At 32.1% G+C, this 16,306-nt stretch overlaps 1 protein-coding gene across 7 annotated transcripts in view; it reads right to left on the reverse strand.

The window, feature by feature from the left end:
• The window catches only part of COP1 (COP1 E3 ubiquitin ligase), a 277,716-nt gene that overhangs the window by 48,211 nt on the left and 213,199 nt on the right, over positions 1-16,306 (reverse strand). For 5 of the 7 annotated variants that reach the window (XM_077157085.1, XM_077157084.1, XM_077157080.1 and 2 more), the window contains 2 exons: positions 13,326-13,450; positions 11,865-12,025 (listed from right to left, as the gene is read on the reverse strand). In XM_077157085.1, coding sequence (XP_077013200.1) covers positions 11,865-12,025; positions 13,326-13,450 — 286 coding nt within the window. The other 2 variants (XM_077157083.1, XM_077157081.1) reach the window with 2 other exon arrangements.

Consider the following 16,306-nt stretch of genomic DNA (forward strand, 5'->3'; position numbering starts at 1 on the left):
TAAAGAGGAACATTATACAATGATAAAGGGGTTATTTCTCCAAGAAGACCTAACAATCCTAAATGTATGCACCTAAACAGTGCATCAAAATATATAAGGCAAAAACTAACGATCTAAAAGGAGAAAAAAAAAATACACAGTTATAACTGCTGACTTCAATACTCCTCTCTCAAGTCAGAGATTGTCACACTGAATAAAAAAGGAAGATAAACTATATGCCACCTATAAGCAATATAACTTCCTATTTAATTCTCAACAATGTATAAGCACTTTTTCCTTTGATTCAAAGATTTATATTCATTTTCTTCATTTTTTCTATTGTTTTGACTATCACAATTAAAATAAAGAATGTATATTTTCACCCAATTAATCTGCTTACAGTAACAAAGACTAATGCAAACAGGCACAAAATTAAATGGCTTCATTATAAAAATTATAAGATTAAATTTTCTTTCATCTACATAATCAAATCATACCTATGCTCAAGAGTAATAACTTTTCTACTATCCTGGGAACAGCCAATGGCAGCTCTAGTTGGAAAAAGACTGGACAAAATGGATTTAAGAAATGATGGGATATGAAATATGAAATGAAAGGCACATACCTCTATAAGGAACACAACAATATAGGAGGATATCTTCATGAGAACAACAGGAGTTAATGTAAGACTTTACTAGAAGCAATATACAAAAAATATGTTTTTTCCCCAAATAGAATATGTTTGAATTATTACAACAAAACAACTGTTGTTTGTTTTGTAAGCAAGAAAATTAATTTTCACTGGTTAATTTTGATTTAAGTAATTACTAAAAATATTTTTATTTAGTTAGAAAAGAATGATTTTTCCCCTTTACATACATTTTGGAATATACAACCAGCTTAATTAATTGTAGAGAAAGCAGACTTTAGAACAAGGAATATTAACAGAAGTAAAAGATATTTTACAATCATAAAGGGGTTATTTCTTTAGGAAGACATAAAAATCCTAAGTGTTTTATATACCTAAAAGTATATTAGAAATGTTTATGTCAAAGAAATAATATGCAATATTTACTTTGTTTCCTTTCACAACTGCTATGGAAACTTGGTAAGAACTATCAAAAGATAAACATTTAGGGCAGGCCACAGTGGCTCAGCAGGTAAGAGTGCTTGCCTGCCATGCCCGAGGACCCGGGTTCGTTTCCCGGTGCCTGCCCATGGGAAAATAAATAAATAAGTAAGCTGACTTTAAAAAAAAAAAAAAAGATAAACATTTAGAATGTTAAAATAAATTTAGTAGATTGAAATGCTAGTAATCAATGAAAGGGAGGGGTCAGGGGTATGGTATGTATCATTTTTTTCTGTTTTCTTTTTCTAAATTGATGCAAATGTTCTAAGAAATGATTGTGATGATGAATATACAACTATGTGATGATATTGTGAATTATTGATTATATAACAAGAATGGAATGATCATATGGTAAAAATGTTTGTGTTTGTATGTGGTTATGTTTCATTAATTAAAAAAAAAAGATAAACATTTAGAAACCCAATATTAAATTCCCATCTCAAAATATCTTGAATGCTTTTAAGCATGGTTGGGTAATAATGAAGATATTTTATAGATTAGTGGCATAATACAGAATGCATCTGAAAATAATATGTATTTCCTTTTTTTCTTAAAAATGGCAAAACTAAAACCAAAAACCAAAAAATCTAAGTAGCTTAAAGATTTGTATCAGTTCTAAGTTTTGAAATTAGCATACTTCAGAAGAATAAAAACTATTTTTTAAAAAGCATTTAATGAGAAAATCTAAGAGCCATTGTAGTATAGGTCAAAGTTCATTACAGATAGTATAAAAATGACAATAATGAAATATTTAAAATGTCAACCAGACCCCATGAAGCATATTTTGTTAATTTCATTATAAAACTGACCATAAAATATTAATACCACAAATACTTTCTCTGAGACTGTCCAGATAGCAGTGGACAGTATGCTCAAGTAAAAATTTACACTTAATAGTAATCGAGTGAAGTAAATAATAGTTTTGCCTCAGTTTTCCACACCCGCTTGTTTCCTTCCTTTTTCATTTCCCCAGCCCCCTCCAATCTGGAAATTAAGGGAAGAGAGGGGCGCTTAGGAAGAGATGGGAGCACAGTCTTCCTGGAAGTCAGGGTCCAATGGCCAGAATCTTCTTTCCTTCCACTCCCAAGACAGACAAAAGTTCATTCAGATTGGCCCTCTTCCAGTCAGGAAAATTTTCTAAAGTGCTATAAACCATCCAGCTAGAGGAAAGAAGAGAGGAAAGGACTGATAAAAAGGAGAGAAGAAACAGAAATGAAGAAAGGAGGGAAGAAAGGAAGAGAAGATGCTCTTATGTTGTCTTCTCTGTGTTCACTGAAAAATGTTAACTTTCTTCATTCTCAAGGTAAGAATTAACCTTACAAATATGGGAAATTAAGATATTGTAAGGCAGAATTTTTTACTTAAAGAAAAAAAAACCTAGCACTTCTTTAGTTTGTTTTTCTTCCTGAAGTGGGTATTGAACAGTCAAGTCTAACATGTATTAGATATTCACCATTATAATTACTCTTTTTCTTAAGCAGATGTTTGAAAACATTTAGGCCTTGGTTACTGCGTATAACAAACCACTTACATAATTTCATTTGTTTCCAACTTAACTGTTCATAAGATTTCCCAAGGGGATCTGGTGAACTTTTCAAATTACCGATTTCTATCCCCTTCCCAGATTCATGAGGCTAAGAATAGAGCTAGTTGAAAGATCCCCAGGTGATTCTGATAATCAATCAGGCTTGGGAACCAATATATAAACATAGCTGTCTTTTGTGCTTTAATGGAAGCAGACTGGACTATAGTACTATAAGTTTTCTCAAATGTGCTTTCCTAGTTTAGGGCAATACAATGCCTTTATATGCCAAGTGTTCAATAAGAAGTCATAGAAGGATGACTATTTTTTAGATAAAAACTAGATATATTACCTTTTTTTTTTGAGAGAAGACTGAATTGTGAACTAGTGCTAATGCAACAGAGAAAGGAAAGAAGTAACTTGCTTTAAATCTAACATGAAAATATTAAGTCAAAAATAAAGACTTATTCTGCTGGAGTTGCACATATTTTCAATGTTTGTTGCTTCCGAATAAAGGTAAAAGCCTAGAGATTCTATCCCAAGATATTCTGAAATAATTACATAGGTACATATGAACAGCTCAAGTCAGGAAAAATAGCTATCTTCAAATTGATATAGTCTTAATATCACTATTGAGTTAAGTTGGTCTACTAGATACCAGAAGTATTTGTCACCTCTATGCCATCTCTTCTTTGGCTGCATCTAAGTACTACTTAACTAACTATGCAAAAACAAGATAACCCAAGTTTGAGAGGTCATAATATTCATTGTAAAAATTATATATTAATTATGCATATATGCACAGAAGTTGCATAGTGCTAGGGTAGTTTAAAAATGAATGAGGATAACAGCAAACACTTATATATTGCTTATTATGAGCCCAAAACTATTCTAAACACTTTATTTATATTAATTCATTTTAACTTTATAACAACCCCAAGAGTTAGGTTCTATTATCATTAGGACTTTACAGATAAGGAAATCAAAGCACAGTGAGCTGAATGAACTTGTGCAAGGTGATACATCCTGGAAAAGCTGAGATTTAACCTAGGTGGCCTGGTTTCAGAGTGTTTGTTCTTAATCACTACATTATAATGACTTTCTAAAAGGAGTTTAGGATAGGATACAAGACACAAGCACAAATTATAGTAACAAGGTATATTAATTCATTAGCAAATATTTTTAAAGGATAGGAACCATGAGCTGATAGATTTCCAAGTCAAGTTTTGCTGGGCTTGGTTTCAGGGGAGAGAATTTAGAGATATTGTAATTTTGACCACTTATTTGAGAGCAAGAGAAATTTTTATGTGATTCCTGAAGTATCAAGACACAAAAAGGAAATACTCACCCATAATGACCAATGGTTTTTCTAAAGACAGAGGAATGATTTTTGTCACTTTTTTGAGGGCTAAGGGAACCTTAACTGTTCATTAAAAACCTTGCCTTTCGCCAAAAGATATCCATTTAGAATTGATCACCTAAGACTAGAGAAGTATATATGATGTGGTTCACAACCAATAAAACAATGAGGAGCATAACCTGTAGCCTCAGCAGGAGTTAGTATGGATTCAGGAAGTGCCCCCAGCAAAAATATTGTGTCTTTTACATAAGCATAATCATTCAGGAACAAAGACATCTGCATTCCTGAATCACTTAACATTTTATTCCAATGGTTTCAGATAAGAGTCGTGGAACAGAAGGATCCATAGACATAGAACATATTAATATTCCCCTTTATCTAACTCCAGTCTCTAAAATAAAGCAGTGATGGTAAAAAAGATATGACAGAAATAAAGAATAAAGAATATTGTCTTAAATTTACCTTAGTTTGTATAGCTTTATACCATTACCATTACTTTCAAGGTGGGTGTGGAGTGTAGGCGATAGTGGAATAAATCAGAATTACTAATACTAAATTTCTAAAGGCCATGATTATTATAATATCTCAGTTGCATTTGTTTTTCTTTCAAGTAATGGTTATAAAAAAAACTCTCAGTGATACAGGTACACAATTTATTAAAAAGTTAACATTTAAAAAAATCAGTTGTGGAAATACCTAATAAATCTAAAATATGTTCAATTTTATAAACTCACATTAAAGTAAGATCTTTTTCTCTACATCAAACTGGCTAAGATATTTGTATTATATTCCATGTACTATGAGCGTGGTGTAACTGAACTCCTGTACTCTATCATTGCAAGAGCAAATGAAAATAGTTTCTGGAAGGCAATCTATCAATATGAATCAAACGCCTTAAAGCTCTTAAATTAACAGGATAAGTCTTATGCTTCTAATCTAAAGAATTAAATAGAAGGTCATGCAAGGGTAGTTCAGTGGTAGAATTCTCACCTGCCATGCATGAGATTCAGGTCTGATTTCCGACCCATGTACTTTCCCCCTCCAAAAACCACAAAAATAAAAATAAAAATTCAACAAATGGTGCTGCAATAATAGGACAGTCACATGAAAAAAGAATGAAATGTGGCCTCCACCATACAGCATTAAAAAAAAAAGAATTAAATAGAAATTCAAAGATTTATTGCAAAGATGTTCACTGAAGCATTATTCACACTAGTAAAAAGTCATCAACTTGACATAACTAACAACAGAATGGTTAAACCCATTATGGCAATAGAATAATATACAGCCATTGAAATACTCTTTTCAAAAAATAATTATACATGGAAATGCTCATGAAAAAGCTAAAAAGGGAATATATAAAATATAAAATATTCAAGTTCATGTAAAAAGAGATACCTATATGAATGGAAAAATTGCATGAAGACTAATTTACACTAAAATGTTAATACTGGCTATTTCTGGGAAAGTGTAAATAGCTACTTTTTATTTTCCTTGCAAATTCTGCTTTCTTTAAATTTCTCTAAAATGCCCGTGTATTTCGTTTGACTAATGAACTAATGTAGGGGTAATCAAAAAACATACACGTATGTAAATGTATATATAACAGAAATGTTTCAAGATCCTCCTTCTGCAGAGTTCAAAGTGCTAGCTGAGGAGATTCATTCTGATTCTATACTGTCTTAAGATAAACTTGTTAAAAATAATGCTTGAAATCAATCTAAATTAGTTAAAAGATAATTAGTTAATGAGTTATCCAGACCATATCACCTATTACCTGTTTGGTTACACACTGCTCTTTCCAAAGGAAAATTAGGTGCAATGAAATGAAGAAAACAATTTATGCTAGTCCATATGAACACTTGTTAGAAGTTGTGAGTAAACAGAGTATCTACAAAGTAAAGTTGATACAGACTATTGATTATCTATAGGTTTTATTAATCCAGATAAAGGCTGTTTTCCAGTAAGCATGAGGTAGCAAAAGTTGGCTATATCTGGTCAAGAGGTCAAATAAGTTATAGGGTATATGTCAAGGAAGTAGAGTCAGAAAAAGAAATTAAATATGGTATCAAAGGTTGTGTCATTTAGGTGGCAGAAATCCTAGAGCCATTAGTTTTATAGCACAAAGGACAGAGGAATCTATCAGTAAACCTTAAAATGACTGAATGAAAGCCCTTTAGAAAAGGAAAAATATTAAGAAGAAAAAAGAGGCAAAGGACAAAAAAAGTCTGAACTTTAAAACAAAAGAAGACAGAACACATGGTAAGTGGGGTGGCAGAAGAGAACCATGCTGTTAATTTTAAAAGCAATGTGAAATAAAATGAGGAACAATATGATAAATGCTACAGTGAAATAGATGAACATTTTAAAGGGCTTAATATAACATTCTCTTAAATTTATGTACAGGATGGTAGAAAAAAAGGTCTTGAAGAAGAAGAAGAAAAAAAAAAGTAAGTCCTATGATTTGCTTCTGGCTGACTGTTTAAACAGGGTTGGGGATTATTGGTTCATTTTCATCTAGAAGGCACCAAAAGGAAATTATATCTATTTGGGTTATTGGCAAGTGGGGATGGGGGAAGGTTAGTCAAAAATTAAAGTCTGTTGGAAAATATCTTAAATTTTTGCGAGATTGAAACACTATGCTAGGAGTGTATATCTATATTTGTGCCCCTTCTATCATCCATTCCTAATTCCTCACTCTTTCCCTGTGATTAAATCACTGCCATAAATAAAAATGCATATTCAATTATTTACAATCAGTACTGTAAATGCTGCCAATTTACATAGTAGATTAATACAAATTCTTTGTGTTTGTCTAAAAACTAAAAAGAAAACTTTCAAATCACTGAATTAAACTATCTCATAAGTGTCCTTAATTGATCTCTTTCCTGTGGTCAACACTAGGCAAAATAGAAATATAACATAGGAAGACAAATGTTTGGTCTTTCTAGAAATAGCTACTAATTTTATATCTTTAAAAAGGAATCCAGGTGATATTAAACATGGTATTATCTTATTATTCCTTCAAACAGTTGTCTATACTTCACTGTCTCCAGTTTTCTTAAAGAAGAAAAGGGAAGGCTTTTCTTCTTAAAACCACTCCAACCAGGCTTTATGTCCCTATACGTAACCAAAAATGCTTGCACTTCATTGCTCATCTTGCTTGAGGTATTAGAAGCACTTCACAAGACTGATCAACCCCTATTCCTTGAAAATTTTTCTTCACTTCGTTTCACAGGCATCAGTTTTCCTATTATTGATCACCTACTCCTTCTCAGGCTTTTTGCTGATTCTTACTCATTGCCCCAAATCACTTAACTTTGAAATGCCCTTAGGCAAGGTTCTCCTGCCACTTCTTGTCTCTCATTACACACTCCCTTGGAAAAATTTCATCCAGTTTCTTTGCTTTAAATATCATATCTGGTCAGCTAGCAAATTTATATCCCTAGCATATAAATCTCCTGTGAACCGCAAACTTGACATTTACACTTAAATTTTGTAGTAACATCCAAACTTCGACAGCCCAAAAGCAACTCCTAGACTTCTCCACCTTCATTAATAGCAAGAACACTCAAAGTTGCTTGAGCAAAAATCCTTTGTGTCATCCAAGACTTTTCTCTTTTTACTCCATATGCAATCTACTGGTAATTCTATTGGTTTCACCTTCAAAATATGAACAGGATCTGATGACTTTTCACCTCATTGTAACTCACCTGAATTACTGCAAGAGAGCCCTAACTGGTCTTCCTGCTTCCACCTTTAATATCTTAGTTTGTTCTCTACACGGTAGCCAAACTGATTAGAAAAAAAAGTCAGATATTGTCACTACTTTGTTCAAAATCTCACAGTGGCTCCCAACTCACTGCCAATGTTCTTACAACGGTGAACAATATTCTATGAAAACTAGCTCTTCATCATCTTTTTGAAATCCTCTCCTAGTACTCTCTACCTAGAGCAGCAACACTCTTCTTCCTGCCATTCCTTGAACATTAATCAAACTCTTACTCCAAAGCCTATGAACTACTTCCTTTACTTGAACTACCCTTCTTCCACATCTAAATATGGCTTATTTCTTCACCTCCTTCTAATCTTTGTTCTAACTCAGCTATTTAAGGAGGCATTTTGCAATTACCAAGTGAAAACTATAAATCCCTAAACCACTTCTTATTGCATTGTGTTTTTACAATACACTAATCACCTTTCAATATAATAAATTATTTCTTTTGCTTATTACCCCCACCTCAAAAATTGTTAAGTTAAACAAGGACAGGGACTTTTTAAATGTTTTGTATACTGTTTATATCCAGTGTTTAAGACTGTGACCATCACATAATAAATATTTGTTGGGTAACTGAAAAAAGGTCTCCCACATCGTCTGTCCTCATCTACAATAAGGAAAGGAAGTTACTTATCATGGCTAGTCAAAGTGACTGGCCTACAAAAATCAGTATCAATATAAATCTGGAATGGTAACTGCGATGGTTCATTTTACATGTCGATTAAGCTAGGCTATAGTACCCAGTTATTTAATCAAACACTAATAAGAGGTGTAGCTATGAGGATATTTTGTAGAAATGTGGTAGTGAAGCTGACTTCAAGTAAAGGGGATTCACTTGATGACGTGGATGTGTCTCACATAATCAGTTGCCGGCCTTAAGAACAAAAACTGAGGTTTCTGGAGAAGAAATTTTTTCTCAAGACTATAGTATTAACTCCTGCCTAGGTTTCCAGCCTTCCAGCCTGTCCTCTGGGTTTCAGACTTGCCAGCCCTCATAATAACATGAGCCAGTTTCTTAAAATAAATCTCTTTTTCTCCATATATATATATATATATATAGTTGGTTCTGTTTCTATGGAAAACTCTTACTGATATGGTAATGAAGTGAGTTTTAGAATTCTTTTTTTTATTGTAAAATAAAGCAAGTTTCCAGGGAATGCTGATATTACTGGTTATGGGCAAGGAGGGGGGATACAAACTTTAAGAATCCCTAATTTTAAAGGAAATCTTAAAATTTACAAAATGTATCCTTAGCTGTCTAATATGAATTGATACTTTTACCTCTTCCTTAACAAGGCAAGGACTACAGCACATTTTTATCATGTTTATCCTACTTCTGACCTATATGCCATTATTATTAAGAAATTAATTTTATATATTTCTTAAACCCGACAAGGCATTACTGTTTTTCATAGTCAATAAGCATTTAGATTTACTGCATTATTTATTTTCACTGCTTTCCATTCCTTTATGATTTCTGACCTTCATCTGGAATCATTTTCCATCTGCCTTAAGAATATCCTTTAAGGTTTACTTCAGTGTAGATCTGTTGATAGCAAGTTACTCAGCTTTTATTTATCTGAAAACATATTTATTTTACTTTAGAGATTTTCAGTGGATACAGAATTCTAAGTTGGCAGGTATCTTCCTTTACACACTCAAGGTGTGAATCCACTATCTTCTGGCTTCCATTATTTCACTGAAAAGTTAACTAACAGTCTAATTGAGGTTCCTTTCAAAACATTTTTCCCCCTGGCTGCTTTTTAAGAATTCCCTTTTTGACTTTAAGCAGTTTTATTATGATGTGCCTAGGTGTGATGGTCCCAACACCAGCAAAGGTCATAGGATTAAACACAACAGGGTTCAATCTCATACTAAGTTATTCAGGTTTTTAGAAGGATATAGGATAGGGAATTTGACAGACACAGAAATTTCAAACTCATCAGGAGGCTACTCAACTATTTACATGCCCAGCTTCTTGGACCTATTCCTACCCTTTACCTACACAAATAGTATGGTAGAGTTGTGAGGGACAAAGCTGTAGTATATGTGGTTCACTTCAAAACAGAGATGTGCCTTGGTTTCCAGCTAATCTTATACTGTTCAGTTTGCACAGATGTGAGTCCAGTGTGCCAAATCACAGTTCTTTCAGTCCAGATACAGTCCCACAAATGGGGCTTCATATTAAACATAAGAGAGAACCAGCTCCTAGCACATAACATTCTATAGCTGTCTCAGCTCGGTATATTAACAAGAAAGGAGCCCCAAGGTAAGATTTTGAGGCAGGCCTACAGTTAAACCTTTACTTACAGTGTAGATTTCTAGCTATTCATTACTCTGGGGTTCGAAAATCCTTAAATCTCTGCTTTTATGTCTTTCATAAACATTGTAAAGTTTTCACCAATAATCCTTTCAAATATTTGCTTCTGCTACATTATTTCTCTTCTCTCTTTTTAGGTCTCCTATTGAATCTGATAAATTTTCTTACTTGATCCTCTCTCTTCTCTAATTTTTCATAATTTTGTCTCTTCATGCTTCCTTTTGTATATTTTCTCTTAAGTTACCTACCAGTTCTCTCCTCAACTATGTTTTACCTGCTATTCAACCTATACACTGAGTTCTTAGTTTCGGTAATTTTATTTTTTCAGTTTTATTTATTTATTTTTCAGTTTTAGGATTTTCCATTTTAAAATAGTTTCCAGTTTCTGGCTGAAGTTTTCAGTCTTGTCTTTCACCTTATGAGAATGGTTGAATGGTTATTTTCAAGCTGTGTATAAAAACTCTAATATCCAGAGCTGCTGTGCTTTTGTTTGTACTCTCTATTGTTTACACTGGTTTTATTCGTGAATTGTTTTTTTCTAAGTCTCTATTTTTTATTGTGCCTTATTAGTCAGAGTTCTCCATAGAAACAAAACCAAAAGGATATGTGTGTGTAAACATTAAGAGCTTTGTTACCGGAACTGGCTCACATGAATGTGGGACTGGCAATTCCAAATTCCATATGGCAGTTTGCAAGTTGGAAACTTGAAGAAGATGAAGTCAAATTCCTCTGGAGACGCTGGCTGGCTGAAGTAGAGACAGATATTCTTCCTTCTGACTGCTGAAATCTTCAGTTCTTCACTTCAAGGCCTTCAACTGTTTGAACAAGGAGATTCCTCTCATTGCTAAAGGCTATCTTCTTTGTTTTCCAACTTCTCTATTTCTACTCAGTGGGAGGGTTGGTCTAAATTACTTAGTTTCATTACCACAACTGGAAGTTGAGCCATAGGATTTAAAACATGATAACAATGGAATATATCTAATTTAAATTAAACTGTACCCAGAAGGCAGATATCTTAAATTACTCATCAAATCAGAATTTCTCATTTCAAAAACAGAATCAACCAAGTAAGGACCTAAAGAATTATTTTTAAAAAGATAACAACAATGACTGAATAATGTGTACTTAAAGATAATAAAAACAATTACTTTCTCATATAACTTATGAGAAAGCTTGTACTTTAGAAAGTATGACTACCAAGTGAAAAGTTGAGGAAACTTTTTTATAACCTAGAAGGCAACTTCACCATCAAAAAATTAAATGTGTTTAAATATTCTTATATAAATATATTTTGTACAGAACAATTTTATCCTAGAATAGTACTTATTTACATAGATGCAAATATAGGTCATTCCCCTTTACTTACACCAAATTTTCCTCTCATATTAAAAAATACCAGTTCAAATGAATGTTTCCTGAGCACTGACCAAATGTGATCCTTAAGGAAAAAGAGACACAGTGTGGTTTCTCTGGATGAATTTACAGTCTTACATGAGAGGCAGATACGAAAGAGGCAATGTGATAATGGCCATAACAGAGATATGCACAAGATGCTGTAGACGTACTGAAGAAACAGCAATTTCAGTATATTTTTCCATTAATGATATTTCAGTTACTATTTAAAATGCCTGTTTTCTTTGGCAACATAATACTAAGAGAAAAAGAGAAGGTATATTGTACATCAATCTATATTTTAAACTTAAAAAAAAAACTGTTTAAAATAAACATGAAGCATTATAACAGACCAAGGTAGAAAAAAAAGATATATAAACTTACCCCATCTGGCAGTGCCCTCCAGCATACAGCACTAACAAATTCATTTGTATCATCCTCTTTTCGGTCTTTGTCCAGAACACTTTTTACTGTATCAAACTTAAATGTTAACAATGTCTTAGAAAGTCCCTTATAGTATAGGTACAAAGAGTTGTTCTCACTTCCTGAAAATAAACAATAATAATCACAATGCGTATTTCTTTAGAATGGGAGAATTCAGAATCATACAGTTATCATCACCCATATTTTTAGCTCAAAGGTCAATAATCTTTTACTCCTTGGGAAATCACATGAAAAAAGGATTCATAGACAAAAGCAACATTTTACTAATCCAAAGAAACAATCAATTGTTAAATGATAATACTCATAATTTTTAGACTGAAATTACTATATGAAATCATTTATAGCAGAGGTCTACAATATAACAAGACATTTGTTATTATAGCAAGAATCTTAAATTATATTTAAAAAGATTTCCATCCGAAGAAAAAAAAGTTGTAGCATGTATGAAGGCATTTTAACAGCCTATAAAATGTATTTTCCATTTGCCAAGAAAGGTATTACTCTAATCAGATCAGTGGCCTAGCACCTATATTTTTGAGAAGTCTAGCAAGATAAAATAACTGTGCAGGAGGATTTGTTTTGTCAGTGCTTAGGCTCATATACCTGTGGAGAGGGTCAATTTTACTAAATACAGGCCAATCCATTTGAAAGTACTGATAAATGGTCATATATTCCAGCATTAGATATATCAGAGTATTTGAAGAGTATCAAATTTGATTTTCTACTTCTGATTTAAATTCGTATAAATTATCAACAATAAAAGCCCTAAAATAGACTACGTAACAAAGTTATACAGACAGGCTACCTGCCTGTATAAAGTAAGACATCACCAGATAGGAGGAAATAAATATCAAGCTTAAGAAGACAAATAATGTCTCAAAAATCAGGATTACTGGGGGTGTAAGGATAGGTCAGCCATAGAATTCTCACCTGCTATATGGGAGAACTAGGTTCGATTTCTGGTTCATGCACTTCCCAAAAAACAAACAAGCAAAATAAACAAACAAAATTCAACAAATGATGCTGCAATAATGGGATACTAATATGGAAAAACAATGAAATGTGACCCCATCATACAGCACACAAAAAAATATTATGATTATTATTAGCAGAAAATAATATTTTCTTTGACATAATATCTGTAGAAATTATGCTATAATGGAGAACAACCACAAAACTCATTTAACAATGTTATGCTATTTCATGTCATTAGGATTGTGTTCAATAAAAGAGGGAAGGACTAATGTTTATCTAATACAATCCTAGGAAAATTCACAGTGCTGAAGCATCATCAAGCTGTTATGCTATCTTCTGACTTTGTATGAAGTTTATTTCCATTGAATTCAACTTTACTGACCAGATGCCTATTAAAAAGTTTCTGGAAAAGATGGTTTCACTTACCACAAGCTATATAATCTCCATTGGAAGCAAGGCCTACAAAGTTTTTTTCATTGATATGACCCTTGAAGGAACGTAGACAGTATGGTTTCCCCACATTCCAGAGCTTTAGCTGACTGTCTGTTGATCTGGGGCAAGCACAAAACAAATGCATTGAAGATTTTAGAGCCTAAAACTCATCACTACTATTTAGAGGCAATGCAGTTTAGTGGTTAAAAATGCACACTGTAGAGAAAAATTGTCAGAGTTACAACGTTCAATCTGCCATAAATTTGCTTTTGATCTTAGCAAGTTATGAAACCTCAATGAACTCAGTTATTTCATCAGTTAAAAGTGAAAAATAGTGATGCCTACCTCAAGGATTACATGAATCCTATAAGACATTATGAAGATTAAATAAATTAATTCATTTAAAACGATTTCAAAAGTGCTCAGCATATAAGAAGTACTCAAAAATCTTAGGCATCATTACCACCATACCACCACAATCAATGAGAGCTTTATTGGGAGTTGTGATTAATTTCACTGATGCGTTTGTTCCACTTAATTTGATTTGGTTTTCAAATGTTGAATTATACAGCTACATTGAATATGAAGCATTTTCAGTTTAGTCATCCCTAAGCTACGATGGGATATTATGAACGATTCCATGGTATATATAAAGTAGTTTACCTTACAGAAAGAATATGCAAATACAGTACTTAGCAAAAAATAACTATATATAAAAAGCACAGCTAATTTCTTCATGCAGAGATAGTCTTAGAACTTTAGCAAAAGATCAAATTTGTGTCTGTCTCTAACTTTTGTTTTAATAATTAGATCACTGTATACATATTACTTTGTAAACAGCCTTTTTCTGGATTCCAACAACTTATTTTGTATCTTTTACAATATTTTTATATTTATTACTATGCAATAAGTCATATTTTCTCTTAACATTTACTGAACGAGGCACTGTGCTCAATATTTTCTATGCTTATTCTATTTAAAGACTCACAAAATAAGTACTATTATTTTATTAGCATTTTAGATGTGAGGAAATTAAGGTTTAGAAGTTAAAGAATATTTCAAAGATGCCACAGCTAGAAAATAGTGGAACCAAGATTTAACTTGACTTATGCTTTTAGTCTATATTTTAAAATATATTTTAATTTATATTGTGTTAATATTCTTATTTTGTTTTTATTACATTACTAATTTATTTGTTTATATGACATATTATTTTTTTCATTTGTTTATTGGCCATTTATTTTTTTTAAACATTTTTATTGTATAGTATTACATATATACAAAGTAAAGAAATAAAAAAGCAATAGTTTTCAAAGTACTCTTCAACAAGTAGTTACAGGACAGATCTCAGTTTGTCTTGGGCTTCTATGTGATCCTCTCAGATTTTCCCTTCGAGCTGCTCCAGAATATAGGAGGCTAGAAGGAATTAATATTTTTTCCCTTCTCTTTTTGTGAAAAATAACATATATACAAAAAAGCTATAAATTCCAAAGCACAACACCACACTTAGTGTAGAAGATATTTCAGAAAAACCTACTTTTACTTCTAGTGCTCTAAAATACTGGAGACTAAAAGATATATCAATTTAATGATTCAGCATTCATATTCACTTGTTAAATCCTATCTTTTCTGTATAATTCCACCATCACCTTTGATCTTTCCATCTCTCTCTTTAGGGGTGTCTGGGCTATGGCAATTCTAAATTTTTGATATTGGAAGGGGCTGTCACTAATATGAGGTAGGGAGATGGAATTATCTGATGTTCCAGAGAGGCTGGGCTAGGTTTCAGGACTTATCTGGACCACGAACCCATCTGGAGGTCATAGGTTTCTGGAAAGTTACTCCAGTGCACAGAACCCGTATGGAATCGTATAGATATATTACTTTTCAATATTTCAAATATACTTCTGGATGGATTTTATATATTCTAAATACTTCTAGGGTCCAAATCTGCCCCCCCCCCCAAAAAAAAATCAATGATTTATAAAACTAACAAGGAAAACAAACTGATGGAAATATAAATTACATGTCCACTAATTATCTATCTTACCTTCCCTTGGCAAGTTCAGTTCCTCATGTTGTTTTTCCCTTTTAGGTAACCAAATTAAATAAATTTAAATTAACTAAAAGGTTTTAGATACCTTTTAGGTAACTAAATTAAAGTTACTGGCTAAATCAATTCAAATCATCTTACTACATCAATTCAAATAACCAAGTTCTTCTCTATAGCAACCAGAGTGAAGGCAGCTGTGGGGGTTGATATTAAGCATAAGGCACTGGCATTAATAATCATCTAAAAGAGGCAAAAAACTAAGTGAAAAATAAAACAAAATTTTTATCAGTAAGCTTCAGAAGAATAGTAAATGTGACTAAGTTAGAAAGAAATTAATAATGGGTATCTACTAGGATTATATAAAATGGAGGGAACAGCAAAATGGGTAACAAAAGAATAGACTGCTTTTGTTAGTAGAAAAGTTTTGGCAACTAATTTTTTTAAGCAATTCAGATTTGTTTACCAGGTTAACATCTTATTAACTTCAAATATGAAAGACAACTAAAAGCTCAACTTATAATTCTATTTCAGAAAACTTCTCAAAATACTAACATATGTGTAGTATAAGTGGTCCATATTTAGAAAGATCCCTTCAAAATATTTAAAGCTTACCATTAACTCATAAGGGAGATCAAATAACATGCCAGCATGTAAGTTAACCAAACATCATTTAAAACCCAAAATAATACTACTGTATTGTAATTGAGATATACAAATAACATATTGACATCAATAAATAAAATAAAATGCTTTCCATTCTTTTTCGTTTTCTATATTAAGTGTTTTTCTTAAAGAGAAGCAGCAGTTTAAATACAATCTTAAGTTCAAATGCAATAAACTTAGAAGTGTTAGATTAGGGAGCTAATTAAAACTTAGTATTTTCAGAATTTTATTTGCAAATGACAAAATCATAAAGAATAGA

Source organism: Tamandua tetradactyla, chromosome 4 (assembly GCF_023851605.1).
Source record: "Tamandua tetradactyla isolate mTamTet1 chromosome 4, mTamTet1.pri, whole genome shotgun sequence".
In the NCBI taxonomy this organism is placed as follows: Eukaryota; Metazoa; Chordata; class Mammalia; order Pilosa; family Myrmecophagidae; genus Tamandua; species Tamandua tetradactyla.